This window comes from Periplaneta americana, chromosome 16, assembly GCF_040183065.1.
Source record: "Periplaneta americana isolate PAMFEO1 chromosome 16, P.americana_PAMFEO1_priV1, whole genome shotgun sequence".
Taxonomy (NCBI): Eukaryota; Metazoa; Arthropoda; class Insecta; order Blattodea; family Blattidae; genus Periplaneta; species Periplaneta americana.
The window spans coordinates 158,397,792-158,415,627 of NC_091132.1; the positions used below are offsets into that span (position 1 = coordinate 158,397,792).

The window sequence follows — 17,836 nt, forward strand, 5'->3', positions numbered from 1 at the left end:
TGAAGACGTCTCGTCGCGTTGAAAATTTGAAAATCGTTCATAAACCAGCTAGTATTAAAAATGAAATATTTGACCATGTACAATCTTAAATATTTTCAGGGACCGGACATAATAATAATAATAATAATAATAATAATAATAATAATAATAATAATAATAATAATAACAAACCATCAGATTTTTTAGGAAAAATGAAAAACTAGTGCATTTAGACTCCCAACCATAATTTTTATTAATAATTTTAAGGCAGATAAATTGCAGCTGTACTACAAACGAGCAGTTTATCACATTTCCTGCAAAATTCTACACTGAAACGTGTCTAAAACCCATATTTCATAATTTGGAGGAAACTAATTCTGAAACTAAATAACAGAATAGCACATAAGGAACATAATTAATGTGTTCATTAAACAATATGAGACAATTATTACAAAAAATGAATATAGAATGTAACTAATACATCTACTCATACTACAGACACACTTTAGGCATATATTGAAGAATTAATGTTTTTACAAGTCCTGCATATTTGACTTATTAATTAGATATCTCGCACCATGTTTATTAAACCACTCTTCTCATTTTTACATTTGTCTAGGATTTCCATAATGCTTCGAAATTTTTAGGTGAGAAGAGGTTGAAAGGATTCTCCAGAGAGAAGACAGTATGGAATAAAGGCAATGTACTACCACAGTCTATTATATACAGTCACGAAGCTCAATATGTAGTCAATATGCATCCATAGATAGTTGGTGACCACTACTGCCTCATCACAGACAATGCGAAACAGTACCGGCACAGTCTATTGTTCCTAGTACCCTGAACAACTCAAGCTTTGTGACTGTATATACTAGACTGTGGTATTACAGTGAAACGCTACAGCAGGCACTAGATGATATAAACACTGGAAAACTTGGTCAACGAGAAGTTGCAAGTTTGTATTCCATTAGCAGACAAACATTAGTGAATAAATTGAAAAGTAAACATAAAAATAATTTTGGGAGGCCAAATATGTTTTCACCAAGAATGTCGGTGCTCTGTGCTATGATGACTTTGTAATAGTCTCATATTAAGGATAACTGTTCTCTGGTAGGATACAGTCGAAGGTGAAGAAGGGAATGCATTGGATGTGGCATGACCAGTTTGAAGTATTAAAGAAGTTAATAAGTTGGTAAATAAAAGAGGCACGTATGAACTGACTATGTTAAGATATAGCGAATTTGATTAGGGAAATAAAAATAACTTATATGAAACAGATATGTAGATAAGAAGCACATAAAAATTGTGTTTATATTTTATTTTGTAGTGCTGGTATGTATTTTAATGTCATAGAAAATGTTCTACGTTTTCAATAAACTTTTCTTTGTGACTTCATATGTACATATTTTCTTACTGAATGGTAAAAATCTTCCTTGAATATGTAGGGGAATATAGAGAATTGAATTTAACAGGAAAACACGTATGTGGTACAAAGTTTCACCAAATAGCCGTGTAACTTTGTATCACATTTAAATATGAAATTTCACCTATTTAAAATATAATTTTTGTATTTCTTATGTCTCAACACACAAGATAAGTACTTTTCTTAACTAATTTAGTTTTAAACACAAATTTTAAGAGACACTATTTTAGGTAAGTACAGTAGAGCATCGATTATCCGAAACAATTGGGGACAGGGGGTGTTCGGATAACAGAATTTTCGTATAACCGATCGTTTACTAAAACAAATTGTACCGGTGTCATAGGAGCAGTACGAAACAAAGAAACACTGATATTAAACACAAAACTGTACATACAGTACATATTTTGCATCACACGTCTTACAAATAACTCAGAGAACTGACTAGCCTAGTTTGACAAGTTCAAAATGGTCATTAAAGTAGGCCTACAGTTTAGGAAAAGAAGTCCAATTTTTATTTTTCTTTTCTTCATAGCTGAGAGACTTTTTTTGCCGCTAAATCTCGCAAACAGGGCTAGTGAAACTCCTATACGGTGTGTGAGCAAATTTGAATTTGCACACTGGAAAGCTTTCAGTTAACTGATGTTTCGGTTGATCGGTAATCGGATAATCAATGCTCTACTGTATAAACACATGCTAGATATGATGTGATACAAAGTTACCCTAAATTACTGTAGTACTAGCAACTCAGGCTAAGACAAATGTATTATAAGGTAATTTCACGCACTAGTTTCCATGATTGCCACATCCCAAAATGAAGAACATACAATGTCTGGTTATAGCTCTACTTCGACTAATTTATACACGCATTTATTTCTGTAAATTTGGTCTTATTTCAAATCGGACAATTATATACCAACATCCTGCTGGGAAACTTCAATATTTCGCAGAATATTCGTGTCAAGCCTGCACAGAGCTTCCTGAAGAGGTAGGATGTCCAGATTCACATCGATAGAAAAGAGGACAGAAAGCTTCAAAAAGGACATTGTTCGAAAAAAAGAGGACAGAAAATATGTACTTAGATTTAGGCTTAGGCCTATACTGGGCTACAAATTATGTCAATATCTATTTTCTCACAAAATATTTACGGTACAGATTTAGGCTTAGATCATACTTAAAAGCATGTTAATATTACAAAAATAATTATGATATAACTTAATATAACGCTTTTACGGTTAGCTACATATGAAAGTCAACGAAACTATAATTATTAAACAGGACAGGAAATATCTACTCTATTTAGATTTAGACTTAAGCCTATATTATACTTAAATTATGTCACTATCTATTTTATTACAGTATACTTATGATAAAACTTAGTAATATAAAATGATTTTACAGTTAACTACATATGAAAGCCAAAGAAACTGTATTATTAAAGACTGCACAAAATATTAATTTAATATTATTTTGTAAACAAAGAGAGGTATGATCGTTGGCGAAGGGTGTGTTCTGTCAATGATGCCGCCACTTACAGGAAAATTACTTGAAAAGGGTGTCAAATCAGATAATTTAAAAATATCAGACATACAAGTTACGAAAAGGAAGACATTTCTTGATTTTTAAAAAAATCCGTGGGATTGTGGCGCTGGAAATCAATTTAGAACACTTTTATCTCAGCCACGACACATTTCAATTTCTATTGTACAATATAAATGCAATTATCACTATAATGACACAATAATTCTTGCAGATACCACAGAAACAACTTCGGAAACGTAATTAACAGAGTCGCAGATTCACTTCACTTCCACTAGATGGACTCAGAATTCCAGCAGACGATATAGTACAGGAATAGCAGGGATGCCAATATCGGCAAACGAAATGAAACTGTGAGGAATGTTGCAACAGGTGAGCTAAACGTTAGGAATGTTACAATAGGTGTGTAGCACGTGAGGTTAGGTTAGGTGTGTAAGATAATATGAATGGTTACCACAGTTGGTGACACTGCAATTATTCTCCCACTCCACCTCAAGTAACGTCAGAAGGAAGGAATATGGCCGCCTTTCTTCCTTCAAGTACGACGATTTTCCTATACAAGGAACCTATTTAGGGCGGGTTGGGTGGGACCACAGCTCTCTCAGTGATCACATCGAGTTTCTGCTACTCCACACTACAAAACTAAGGTATTTTCAGTCTTTGTTTTAAATTTCCTATACTGGCAGTATATTAGTAAAACTTCACCAAAAACATAATAATATTTCAGTGATTGTAATGTTTTCCTATGTTATCTTGTGCTCATTCAATTATATTATCCCCAAGAACACATATCTAATGGTAACATCATTATCCTGAAAGATCTCCATCCCTCTTCCTGTAGATAATGTAGACCGACACTCGCTGAACAAGATGTCACTCGCTGCAATTCGGGCTTTTGACATTGTTTCTTTTCATGCATTCTCCATGTGTTAGAGAATGGACTTGAAGAAGAGACAAATGCGAAGTGCGGGAGAAAAACAAAAAGTAGACACTAGAAAAACTAGCGTAATAAATGAGATTAAATGTTAAATGATCTTGCTTGTTGTCAAACCGAAAATAGGGGTAGCAGCACCAGGGGACACAGTAAGAGTATTTTTCAATAACCACTATCTGTTTGCTTCACAGGTTTTTTGGCGTCGTAAAAATAATCCACACTGAGTAATAATAACACTAAAAGATATGCCATCATATTACGATATATTGTGACATTGCTGTTTCTTTCATAAAAAAGCGTTTAAACATAGACTTAAATTGAACTCGTGTGTCAGTATTACTGTAGTTAGAAGCTTCTTGCAAGCAATACTATTCAATTACAGAGGAGATTTCATTGTCTTTAAATAAACGAAATTTGGCACCAAAGAAATTCGCAACAATGTGTATGGGCCATAAAAAAATTACGCGTGCCGCCAATTATCATATGCAAATCTTGTATATGTAGCAAGTTGTCAAAATATGTGACATAATAACAATGTAATATAAGCTACAGCATAACGCAGACGTTTGTCAAACTGGAAGACAAAGCAAGTGAAACATTGTGAGGTATCTGTGACTAACATAGAAATGAGAGCACAAGGATTGCCCTTAACCGTCATGCTAGTTGCAGTGTTCAAAATTTTGGAGAGATTACTTTGTTTCTGAAAATTTTCCCGACTTGGGCGCAGACCCATGTGCAAATATCGAATTGACTGTGTGTATGTGGGATTACGTTAATACATTTCCCGCTTTTGAAAATCATTTTCCTCTCAAATTTCATTTCAACGATCATTCGTTTGTGAGTATACGTGCATCTCCCTTCAACTGCCCACACACATCGCAATTCAATGCTTTCCGTCTGTGTGTATGCGTATATGCCTGTGTAAATATCTCGAAACCGAGAAACACTTTCCACACACCTCACATTTAAATGGCTGTTCTCCTGTGTGTAAGAATGCATGTGCTTTTAAACTTCCTGATGCCGTGAAACACTTTCCACAAACATCGCACATGAATGGCCGATCGCCTGTGTGTACGCGTCCATGTTCTTTCAAGCTTCCTGATCCCGTGAAACATTTGCCACAAACATCGCATATGTATGGCTTCTTCCCTGAGTGTATGCGTGAATGATCGTTTAAATCTCTCGATTCCGAAAAATACTTTCCACACACATCGCATTTAAATGACTGATCTCCTGTGTGTAAGAGTGCATGTGCTTTTAAATTTCCTGATGCCGTGAAACACTTTCCACAAACTTCGCACTTGAATGGTCTATCTCCTGTGTGTAAACGTGCATGTGCTTTTAAATTTCCTGATGCCGTGAAACACTTTCCACAAACATCGCATTTGAATGGCCGATCGCCTGTATGTAAGCTTGCATGTGCTTTTAAACTTCCTGATGTCAAGAAAGAAATTCCACAAACATCGCATATGTATGGCCTTTCCCCTGTGTGTACGCGTACATGTTTCTTTAGATCTCCTGATACCGAGAAAGACTTTGCACAAATATCGCATTTGAATGGCCGATCTCCAGTATGTATGCGTGCATGAGCTTTTAAATTTGATTGTGACGCGAAACACTTTTCACAAAAATCGCATTTGAACGGCCGATCTCCCGTGTGTGTCCGTATATGAGTATTTAAATTTGTTGATGACGTGAAAGACTTTTCACACACATCGCATTTGAATGGCATAACGCCGGTGTGTAAGTATGAGTGTACTTTTAAACTTTTTGATGTCGAGAAACACTTTCCACAATCATCACATTTGAATGGCCGATCTCCCGTGTGTACGCGTTCATGAGCTTTTAAATTTGATGACGACGCGAAAGACTTTCCACAAACGTCGCATTTGAATGGTCTATCTCCTGTGTGTAAACGTGCATGTGCTTTTAAATTTCCTGATGCCGCGAAAGCCATTCCACACACATCGCATTTGAATGGCCGATTGGCGGAGTGTACGCTCGCATGTACTTTCAAAGTTGCTAATCTCAAGAAACATTTTCCACAAACATCACATATATATGGCCTTTCCCCTTTGTGTATGCGTGCATGATTCCTTAAATGTCCCGATTCGGAGAAACACTTTCCACAATCATCGCATTTAAATGGCCGATCTCCCGTGTGTCTGCGTGCGTGAGCTTTTAAATTTGATGATGTCGCGAAACACTTTCCACAAACATCGCATTTGAATGGCCGATCTCCGGTATGTAAGCGTGCATGAGCTTTTAAATTTCCTGATGCCGCGAAACTCATTCCACACACATCGCATTTGAATGGCCGTTCTCCTGTGTGTAAGCGCGCATGTGCTCTTGAACTTCCTAATGTCACGAAACTTTTTCCACAAACATCGCATATGTATGGCCTTTCTCCTGTGTGTATGCGTGCATGATTCTTTAACTGCCCCGATTCCGAGAAACACTTTCCACAAACTTCGCACTTGAATGGCCGATCTCCTGTGTGTATGCGTACGTGTGCTTTTAAATTTGATGATGACGTGAAACACTTTCCACAAACATCGCATCTGAATGGCCGTTCTCCTGTGTGTATGAGTATATGAGCTTTTAAACTTGAAGTTGACGTGAAACACTTCCCACACACATCGCATTTGAATGCCATATGGTCTGTGTGTAAGATTGAGTGTGCTTTTAAACCTTTTGCTGTCAAGAAACACTTTCCACAATCATCGCATATGAATTGTCTCTTCCCAGTGTGTATCAATGTATGTGCTTTGTAATTCCCTGATTTGTTGAAAGACTTCCCACAGATATCACAATGAAATGGCATCTGGCCCGTGTGTAACAGAGCATGCCTTTTTAAGTAACTCGAATGCATGAAACACTTTCCACACACCTCGCATTTGAATGACTTTTCGCCTGTATGTATGCTTGCATGTTCTTTGAATTTTTCTAATGTTCTGAAAGACTTTCCACAGACATCGCAATGAAAGGGTATCCCGACTGTGTGTATACGTGCATGTTGACGTAAATATCTCGATAGCGAGAAACATTTTCCACAGACCTCGCATTGGAATGGCCGTTCCCCTCTATGTATACGTGCATGTACGACTAAATTTTCCGATGCTGAGAAACATTTTCCACAAACATCGCATTTGTATGGCGTTCTAAGTGTGTATTTGCTTGCATGTCCCTTGAAATACTGAGGTGTTCTGAAACACTTTCCACGGACATCACACTGGAAAGGCATCTCGTCTGTGTGTACAAGAACATGCCTCTTTAGTTGACTCAATCTGAAGAAATACTTCCCACAGATAACGCATTTGAAGAACTTTTTGGAAGTGTGAGACCGCAAATGAATTTTCAAAGACTGCGATGTTACAAATACCTTGTTACATATATCACACTTGACTGGATCGTGGTCGATGTCGTCAAGCCTGTAGCTGAGACAGTATGTCGATTCGTCTTCTTCATGAACAATGATATCGCATTCTGCTGTTGACACACTCTTCTCATCCTTATCCACAAAGCTGAAATGAAAATTAATCACTGTACATCATAGTCAATGTAATGATATCAATTATTACAGTGATATATACATACATACATACAGTGAAACCTCTCCTTACGGACAGATTTTTATGTTCCAACAGAAATAATATAGAAATAATGATAAATTTAACACTCGTTTACAGACACTCTCTGACACAGACACGGACAGTTGTTTCATAGTCCTAAAGCTTGCTTTACCTCCTGACTGCGGACAGAACTAGGATTTCAAGACCTAACGTGTTACAAAAATGGAAAGTTTAGTTTTGAGAACTGTACAGAAATTCCTTAACATGAAAGATGACAATAAGGATCTCGTAGGCTACTACTAGCCCAGCCGGCTACCCCTTGTTAGCTGTAAGCAGGTGGAAAAAACAAAGTCATAAAGTTTAACCTGTCAGATGGGTCCAAGCTTTTCGCGATCGTGAAATTGTATTTGACACATGATACGGTTAGTAGCATTATTCTACTCACTTCAATCAGTTGTTCTGTCTCGAGAGACATGGCACCTGAACGTAAAAGTTAAGTTGAAAACTGTAAATTACAGTACTGGATAACTGTAGACTTAGAATAAAATTCCATGGCACAGTACTGTATTTTCCTATTTTGGTCATATCTACTGTAGTTCAAAGTTGCAAAGAATTTACTGTAGCACTGTATACTATTATCTTATTCAGTTTTGTGTGTAAAATTGTAGTGTACTTTGTAAATCTGTAGTGTTTTTGTAACGCAGTTTTTACTTCTGGCTGAGTGTTAGAGAAGGCCGTATGGCCTTAACTCTGCCAGGTTAAATAAATCATTATTATTATTATCATCATTATTATTATTATTATTATTATTATTATTATTATTATTATTATTATTATACTATATTTAGTATTAAACTACAGTAATACATTTCATTTAAAGCGTGAAGAGATACATAATGCATATTATAAATTTACTGTTAGACTGGGGAGCCTCCCTCCCAATAAAGGACACCTCTCAGATGCGGACAGATTGTTCCGTCACTTCGATGTCTGTAAATCAGAGGTTACACTGTATATATATATATAATTTTGTATTCATCTGCATGAATTCAAAATTAATATCGAAGACACCAAATTCCATTGCCTGATAATAATAGCACATTTTGAAGTTACAATCAATATAGAAGGAGTACATTCAATTTCAATTCCTAATAAATTTCCTACCTGTATAATGTCCAACATATTTAATGTTCGATACACATCTTCAATGCAGTGGAAGCAGTCCATACAATGTGAGATGCATTATGTTTGACTCAGTCTCTATTCTTACTGGATGACAAGATTACAAGAGAAACAACAGACACTAAATTGTATGGAGAGCTAAAATCACAGGCTGACGCAACACAAGAATTTAGCTATTTTTGGTTCTGCTGACAAGCAAACATTCTGATGGGGGCAGATAAAAATGTTAAATATTTTTCTTCCACCATGTTAATAATGTCAAAATAAGTGTTTATACAATTTTCGGCCACTCGACCGCAATTACGAGGCCGTCCAGAAAGTGATTTCCCTAGGGTCGTTTACAGACGAAAAGTACAACTGCATGGAAAGATTTACTGAAACAGCTACAGCAATTGTTGCGCTATTTGTCAAAATATCCCCCACTGCAAATGAGATATTTATCATACCACGGGATCAATTTTTGTATCCTTGTGTCGTAGAAGTCAGCTGCCTAGATCGGAACCAACGATTGACAGCCATCTGCACCTCCTTGTCGATCCCATGACATAACAATTGTCCCAATTCCGGTGGGGAACATATTGAAAAATAACTCAACAATTCCTGTGTATTCCAATACACTTTTTCCAATGAAATTGTGCTTTCTTTCTGTTAATGACCCCTGGCGAACTTATTTTTTACGGCCCTCGTAATTGCGGTCAAGTGGCCAAAATTTTTATACACATTTCTTTTGAAATTATTAACATGGTGAAAGAAAATAAAATTTAACTTTTTTATCTGCCCCCAGCAGAACATTTGCTTGTGGTAGAAAATGAAACTCTTAAGTGCTTCTGCAATATAATATGGTTCAACAGGATTGAATCGACATTCAAACTATTAAAGAAATTATGTCAAAATAGACGAGTGTGATTATAAGAAAAAATGTTAACTAATGCTGAGTTCTTATCCATTTCTTTCTGAAGACTGCAGAAATATTTGTAATTTGTTCAAGTGCTTTGACTAACGGCGATGCCCTGTGAGTAATCCAAAGGATAAAACTGCACTGCTAGGATGCTCAGGAATTTATTTGTTGAGGCAATCCCATCTTTTATTATCTAAAATTTTGTAGAAATTATATATCATGATATTTTGAGTTGGTTAAACTTTTAACTGCCGACATAGTGTTTTGCAACATTTTATTTCCTTTCCTAGCAAGATGCACAGTGGCTTCATTACCAGATAATCCGCAGTGTCCCTGTACCTATTGAGAAACTATCCTTTTGTTAACCGTCATCGTATGTGACTAGTTGCAGGATATGGGACCTGAAGTCGGATTTTTTTTTTTGTGGTTTCAAAAAGAGAATGAAATATTGAGCATTAAAAAAAATCATGGTTGTAGGTACTATAGTTTTTAATATATTACTTATTGAATGTTGATATTACATTATGTACTTTTCGAGAATAATGCAACTCAAGCTTTCACTTGTTTTCTTAGCAACTGTAATTAAGATTTGGGTATTTAAGAAGCAGTGTGTAAAATTAAGTCCTAGTTTAGTATGTAAAATAAGCCTACAAGTAGCGCAAGACGTCAAACCTTAGAAATGTAGTTTTTGCACCACAAATACATTATTTTGTTCTCTTGTATAAAATTTCCTGTGACGACTTTAGGTCTCTTTTCGCGGAATAGGTCACATATTGTGTATAATTAAAAAAAATAGATATTTCTAATTATTATTTCATTTTTTTTTTTTACATTTTAAGTAATATATTGGTTATTTCAGTGGCAATAGCTGCTTCAGAATAACTGAATAGAACAGCTTGTTAAAAATGTGAGCTACAGTGGAACACATTTTGAAGTGTCGAACAGATGGATTCAATTTCTCCTTGTAGTCCATATCCAAAAGATTTATAAAAAAAGAAAATTGGACATGTAGCACTAGCATCTGCTACTTTTTGGTTGGACACTATGGATCAATCAGTAGAAGCCATTCCTTCTTAGGGTATCCATTATGAATAGTTTCCAATGCAGGATATCTTTTGGGGTGTCAATTTTCTTGGTAATTTCATCCAGGACCAGATGATACTCCATTTCTGTTGCTTCTGTAGGTTTAGTTTTAGGAATCAGACTTTCTTTACATCAAAGATTTATCTTTTTCTTAATTTCATGTACTATTAACGAAAGGTTTCCTGGCAATTAAAGTTAGTACGAAGTTCTGCTAAAGGGAATTGAGATAATTTTTTTCTGTATTGAATAATAGCATTATTTTCTAGACCATAATCAATATAGGAAATAGATGAACTGCCAGTTGCAATGCAGGTATTGAAGTAGATTTCACAGCTCCTGTAAACAACAGAAGACTTTGATCTTCTAATTAATTTATCTTTTTTAAGATACACCGTTTAAAACTTCATCGTAGTGTGTAATAATGCTTTCATATAGGCATTATTAGTAGTAGTAATATTTTTTGTTGAATATCTTCACATCATGCCTGACAGACATTTAAAAAGTGATGATAGTCTTTAAGCTTTTTGTGTTATTCTAAATGTTTATTCCAAGTAATCTTAATATCAAAGGATACTCCTACGTACTTTACTGAGTTCGTAGCTGAAAATATAGTTTGCATCAAAATGAAGCTCCATTAGCAATGGCATTTTCTTAATAAATAAAATTGGTACTTAGATTTAGTAATTTAACTATTATCAAGTTTTCTATAGATCAGTTACGTTATTTCTTTAAAGAAATTTTATAATTACTAAATAATCTACAAAAGAATACACTTCACTCCAAACTTCTGAATTTTTTAGTCAGGATATTGATGTAGATACTGTACTACGAACTGCAACTTGTGGTGAACCTTGGTGAATCTATCTATATTTCAGCCGTTCACAGCAGAAGTGGTGTAAGTCAAAAATGGGTAATGAGGGTTAAAGTAAACATTCTGTAAAATACAGCGCAAAGTAGCAATTAATATTCAATTTATTTAAACTATTAGTAGTCAGTGGATAGCATGAAGGACATATTAATTGCTACTTTGCGCTGTATTTTACAGAATTTTTACTTTAAACCTCGTTACCCGATTTTGTCTTACAACACTTTTGCTCTGAACGGCTCATTTGGAGATAGTACTTCTATAAATAATACCTACATAAATCTAGTTGCATTGCTTCTATCATATCCTATTGGAATTATACGTAGGGTTAGAAAAACGAAGATCCATGAAAACATATAATTTCGTCTAAATATATATTTTCTTACATTTTTTTTTTCTTTTTTTTTTACTAAAGAATCGCATCCACATTGAAAATGAATAGAAGGTGCTAGAGTAACTTTTTCCTCGTTAAAAGAATCTTTGAATGCTTGACTTAAAGAATAACTTGTTCATAGGTTACATGAAATTCTCTAAAACCAATCTAACATATTGATATTAAATGTTGCGATTTCAATAATTTATAATACATCTACCACAACGAAGATAGTTCTTCTGTAATTTACAAATTAATGTCGATTGCCATAGATAAAATAAGATGCTTTAGCAGAATTTGCTAATGGAATAAAAATATCTATCTATATAATTTGAACTCGTAATGGAAATTACGATAAAACGGCTGAACGGATTTTTGAAGCCTGCAATCCGAAGATTTTCAGAAAAATTGTAGTTTTCTGTGAAATGTCAATTTTCCTACATAATTTTCCTATTTTCCAAAATCCATCTGTCGTCATTTTGAGAACTAATGGCTTTTTCAGAATAAAACAAAACACACACACTACAATAAGCAATATTACATGAAGGCCATGACCTGCAGGATTTCTTACATATATAGAGCAAATCAGAGAAGATTCTGTGACATCATAATGACAACAATATGTCGATCTTCATTTGTGTGTTTTTTATAAAGTCTATATAATTGGTTATTAAAAACTTACAAGAATTGTTAAAAATAATTTACAGATCCGATTCTGTGGTGTGCAATTTTCTGAGTACAGCTGTGTACTGGATATTAAAAACGACGAAACTTGAGGTTGCTTGATGACATTATCACCATTAAAAGTGAAATATTATTATAGTTAATGCCATGATATATGTATTTGTCACTAATATACATATTAATGATATAGCCTATTGATGATATGAAACTGAAACCTTTTGGGTTATATAAGTAGACGTAGAGAATATCTTAAATTAGATCTTCATTTCTATAATTTACTGAGTGACGACTGTATAATATATACAGTATATGTTACTGAAAACTACAAAACTTACGTAAGTTAAAATTATTGTTATTAAAAATGAAATATTTTTATAGTTATTAATCAAGTGATGTGGGTCTCTTCCATATATTTAATGGGGGTTGGTGTGGATATTTATATGCGTGATTATCTCCAGTATTGTCTGGAGAGAGCGCAAAAATTACAGTTCCTAAGGAAAGATCAAAAGTTATTACTTACTGATAAAATAAGAGGTCTCCAAGATTTTGTAGTCTCCCGATCATTTCAGCAGGATAAAATGATTATACCCTCTACATTTCAAGATAGTTCACGAAACATGCAGCAGCTTTACGAAGATGCTATGTCTATTGTTCGAAAGCATGGCAAACCTGACATTTTCTCAACTCTCACCTACAATCCAAAATGACCTCTATTACTGTTTTACTCCCACATGAAAAATCCACTGATCGTCCTGACATTGTTACTTGCGTTTTGGCTTTTAAACTCAAAAACTGAAGATGGATAGATTCAGGAAAAAGTATTTGGCATAAAAAAACTATTCAGAGAGAGTATGTTTCATTATTAAGGAAGAAAATAACTTTTAAAATGACTGGTAGGCTTATTCTTCATTGAAAATAAATCTGAAATATTTTTATCTGTATCCCTAATGAACTTAGCAATTGTTGCATGAGCCACTAGTTAAATTATATTTTTAAACATAAAAAAACTGTAAAAAGAAAAAAAATTAATCTTGCTGACAATCTGAAGCAGTATGTAGAATACAGACTTTAACTTCGTAACAGTTCTCAAAGGCAATTGCAACTTCGCACTGATCTCTATTTTTATTCAGTTTTTGACCAAATCCCTTCCTTCCTTCATTGTCGAAAACTTTGTTCTCCGTTTCATAAAAAATGCTATTTCAGATATAGTTGCCTGCATTTTATGACGTAAAAATCTGATACGCAACTCAACCTAATAATACAATGAAGTATGGACAGGGAGATGAAAATTTGCAGTTACGCTGTGGTTGCAAAAATAACACAACCTGTAGGTACAGGATGGCAAAAACTTGTCGCAATTTTCGCAGAATTCGAACTGCGCAGCACGAAAAACAGAGAACTAGCACAATGCACAGGGATTGCAGCGAATAGGGATTATAAAGAATGGACACTGAGCGAATTTTCCTGTGTTTTGTTTCTCTGTGCGCCAGCGACTAGTTCCACTTTCAAGCGCTAGAGGTAGTGTAATCGAGCAAACGCTAAGATAATTAACTGAGAATAGAGTTAAGGCACAGGATCCAAACATCGCCTACCTTATTGCATAATCCAGTAACGCTTTGCTTCAAATAAATTAAAGTTAACAGCTTTTCCTTATTTCTCAGTGACAAACTAGTTGTAATAATAATATTTTATATTTCAGATATAATACATTATATTATAAAATAATATAGTACATTATAAAATTAAGTATCGAATTCGTTTAATATTTGTATAATAATATAATATAGGTATATGGTTTTACTTCTCGTAAGAGTTTTCTTTTTCCATTTTCAGTGCTATCAAATCATTACATATTTTAATTGTTGTTGGGGTCAACGTCTCAACTCTCATTATAAAGGAACTCTATAGTCTAGACATTGCAGTTAATGAAGGATTAATTATTTTATGGATCCAATTTATTTTATTTGAGTACATAATGTACCTATATGTATTAATTGTGTTATATTTCCACTGTGTCGACTGCTAGCTGGTGTGATGTCAGCGCCAACTCTAGGGAGAAAGCAGAATCTCACACTTACCTGGCTTGAAGGTCATTGAAATCAGTACGGCTACATCAAAGATACCGATGCGAAGTGTCCATTCTTTATAATCCCTATTCGCTGGGGATTGCAACCGCAGTAGAAATGTTGCCAATTAAAGTATTGACATGAGATCGTACACCAAACGAGATCATGGCTATGAATATTTTAGGAGGAAAATTCGCTCCGGCGCCGGGGATCGAATCCAGGTCCTCGGTTCTATGTACCAAGCACTCTGACCACTGAGCTATGCCGAATTCAATCCACAGCACCGGACCGAACCTTCCTCCTTCAATGTTTCCCTTTGTGGCCTGACTCCAGACAGGTCAGAGCGCTTGGTAAGGAGAACCAAGGACCAGAGTTCGATCCCCGGCGGCGGAGCGAATTTTTCTCTTCAAATATTAATTGTCAATATTACAGATATTATTCTGCATGACAAATTAATAAATCTACAATATTCTCATAGCTGCAGTGCATATATCTGTACAGATTACTGTGCACTTAATTGCGGAATCCCGGCCAAACAAGTCACTCAGCTGAGTGCACTCCTAATATAATGGCAGTTGACATTGGACATATACAGTATGTCAACATATATGCCTAATTTGGAGTCAGACCACAAAGGGAAACATTGAAGGAGGAAGGTTCGATCCAGTGCTGCAGATTGAATTCGGCGTAGCTCAGTGGTCACAGCGCTTGGTACATAAAACCAAGGACCCGGGTTCGATCTCCTCTAATTTTAATTGTCAATTTTACAGATATTATTCTGTATGACAAATTAATAAATCTACATAGATCATGGCTGTCAAAGGACAGTTGAATAAAAAGCAGCAGATATAGTAGCAGCTGTAGTGCGATACTTGTCATTGTAATGATAGTTCTGTTTAGTGATTCTTATATCATTTCAGTACTAAAATACATTGAGGCGTCAATATGACCATACAAATATACCAGATACAAAACAGTATCATACACTATAAAATTAATTCCCTACGTCGTTATTAAATCTAGATCTGGAAGAATGGAAGCAGAAGCAATATCAGCACAATACTCTCACCTCTCAGTCAAAACTTCATCCTCTTCTGAAGATACTTCCACTTTCTGTTCCTGCGGAACTGTGTCCACATCAAACAAATCTTCCTGGAAAAGTAAGTAAATAACAAAGAGAGCTTTAGTTGGACATCTGGTCATTAGTTTCCTATGTCAGACACCTGCCTATTCAAATCTAGTAAATCCAATCCAATTTTTCATTAAGGTTGTAATGACTTTTACACAAAATGGAATTGGTTCCCATAAACTGCTTTGAATTACATCCTTCATACATCCTTTCTTAAATTCAGGGTATTTGCCTCCTTTGAAACGCATGGGGATTGAGTTTCAACCTTAAAAATATCTGCATGTGATGTATAATTGTGTTACAAAATAGATAACCTTATTTTATTAGAATATTTGTTGCCAACAAAAAGTAAAAGGTTCTGTCCATATCATTATTGAAACTTACGCATCTTCAAAAAATGCAGACTAATACGATTTCTTCTTTTCAGATAAGATAAGAGAAAATAAAGATTTTGCTTCCACACATGCCTTTGGCCTTAGTCAATTTTACTATAAAACGATACAGTATGTAAAGGCTAATTCACACGGGGATAGTGTACAGGAGCTAAGTGCTTGGAGCAAGTCGACTTTCCTTCAACTTTCCCCGTGTGATATGGTCGAGACAGTCAAGTTGTGACTTGGCGGTCAAGCAGAATTTGAGTTGACGTCCCATCAACTTTTGTGTCCACTTTCCCGTCACGTGACCAACTTGACTCCACCACTCACGCGTGTGAATGAGAACTTGTAGCAACTTGGCAAGTAAAAAGTTTGTAGTTTTAGGCCTATTGTCGAAGTAAATTAATAATGATTAATAATGTGCGCCCCTAAGTGGAATTCAGTCCCACACCATGGCGTCGCAGTCTAAGGCATCCTGCCTAGGACTCGCGTTTACGGAATGCGCGCTGGTTCGAGTCCTCATGGGGGAAGAAATTTTCTCATGAAATTTCGGCCAGTGTATGAGAAGTATGTACTTGTATGGAATATACGTGACAAAGAATACCGCAATAAAAACAAGCAGGAATTATTATTCCAGAAACTTGTCGGTGAAGTCATGGAACAAGGTTTCCAAAACATAGACGTAGAAGTGGTTCGAAAAAAGTTAAAAACTCTTAAAACAAGACTCATTCTGAGATGTTTCCTGTGTTCTGCAGGACCTTCTTCAGCTAGTTCTTTCAACAAGGTATTAGATGCACCATGCATAATTCTTCTACGAATGCATTTCTTAACCCATGTTCTCTTTCCCTCTTATTCAAGAATATTTTGTAATTCATACAATAACAAGGCGCCAATTAGCTGCACACATGGTTGAATATGTGCAGGTGGCATCTTCAGTTTCACCAAACTAAAAATGCCAGTTCACTATTGATTTTTATTAACTATAACAGAATACAAGAATTCAAACACCACTGCGAATACAACATTCAGCGCGCGCTTTTTTTCAAGTATGGTTTCAAGTTTAATGTCTCCGTGTGATCACAAATATAGCATCAAGTTTAGAGGTTTCAAGCACTTGACTCCTGTAAACTATCCCCATGTGACTCGGGTTTAACACAATGTTCCAACGACTTGAGAAGATCCACAACTCGAAATTGACTGAGACATGGAAACTGAACTGTGTCGACATTGTGGAAGAAAATAAAATACAGGGTGTCTCACTTGCTCTTAGCCCAGGATTTCCGCATATATAAATTAATAAAATTTACTACGGATATAACTTAGTGAGTGAGAAGTGTGGTGCCATCAAAGATAATGTTGGAAGTAATCGTCATGAGCATCAAGGCATGCCTGCACATGGTTCTCCATGTCACAGAAGGTTTTCTCCAACATATCGGGAGCCACAGCAGCAATTTCCTGCTGAACGTTGTCTTTCAGTTGCAGTCCATGGCTTGTTACAATACACTTTCCCTTTCAGCATGGCTCATTAGAAGAAGTCCGGTGGGGTCAGATCAGGCGACCTTGGTGTAGGGTGACCAGAGGTCCTGTTTTGTCCAGACATGTCCTCCATTTTAGGCATTTGTTCGGGGTCCGGGTGGATTAAAAAAAAATCAAGAAACGTCCTCCTTTTCGTAACTAATATGCCTGACATTTTGAAATTATCTCATTTGACGCCATTTTCAAGTAATTTGCCTGTAGA

The 17,836-nt window shown here is 35.5% G+C and overlaps 1 protein-coding gene across 1 annotated transcript in view; it reads right to left on the reverse strand.

The window, feature by feature from the left end:
* Window positions 1-213: 213 nt before the first annotated feature.
* Window positions 214-17,836, reverse strand: part of LOC138691551 (zinc finger protein 91-like) — a 38,262-nt gene continuing 20,639 nt past the window's right edge. The window contains exons 4-5 of the mRNA XM_069813608.1: window positions 15,665-15,747; window positions 214-7,396 (exon numbers count right to left, since the gene is read on the reverse strand). Coding sequence (XP_069669709.1) covers window positions 4,756-7,396; window positions 15,665-15,747 — 2,724 coding nt within the window. The 3' untranslated portion in view covers window positions 214-4,755. The remainder of the gene's footprint in view (window positions 7,397-15,664; window positions 15,748-17,836) is intronic.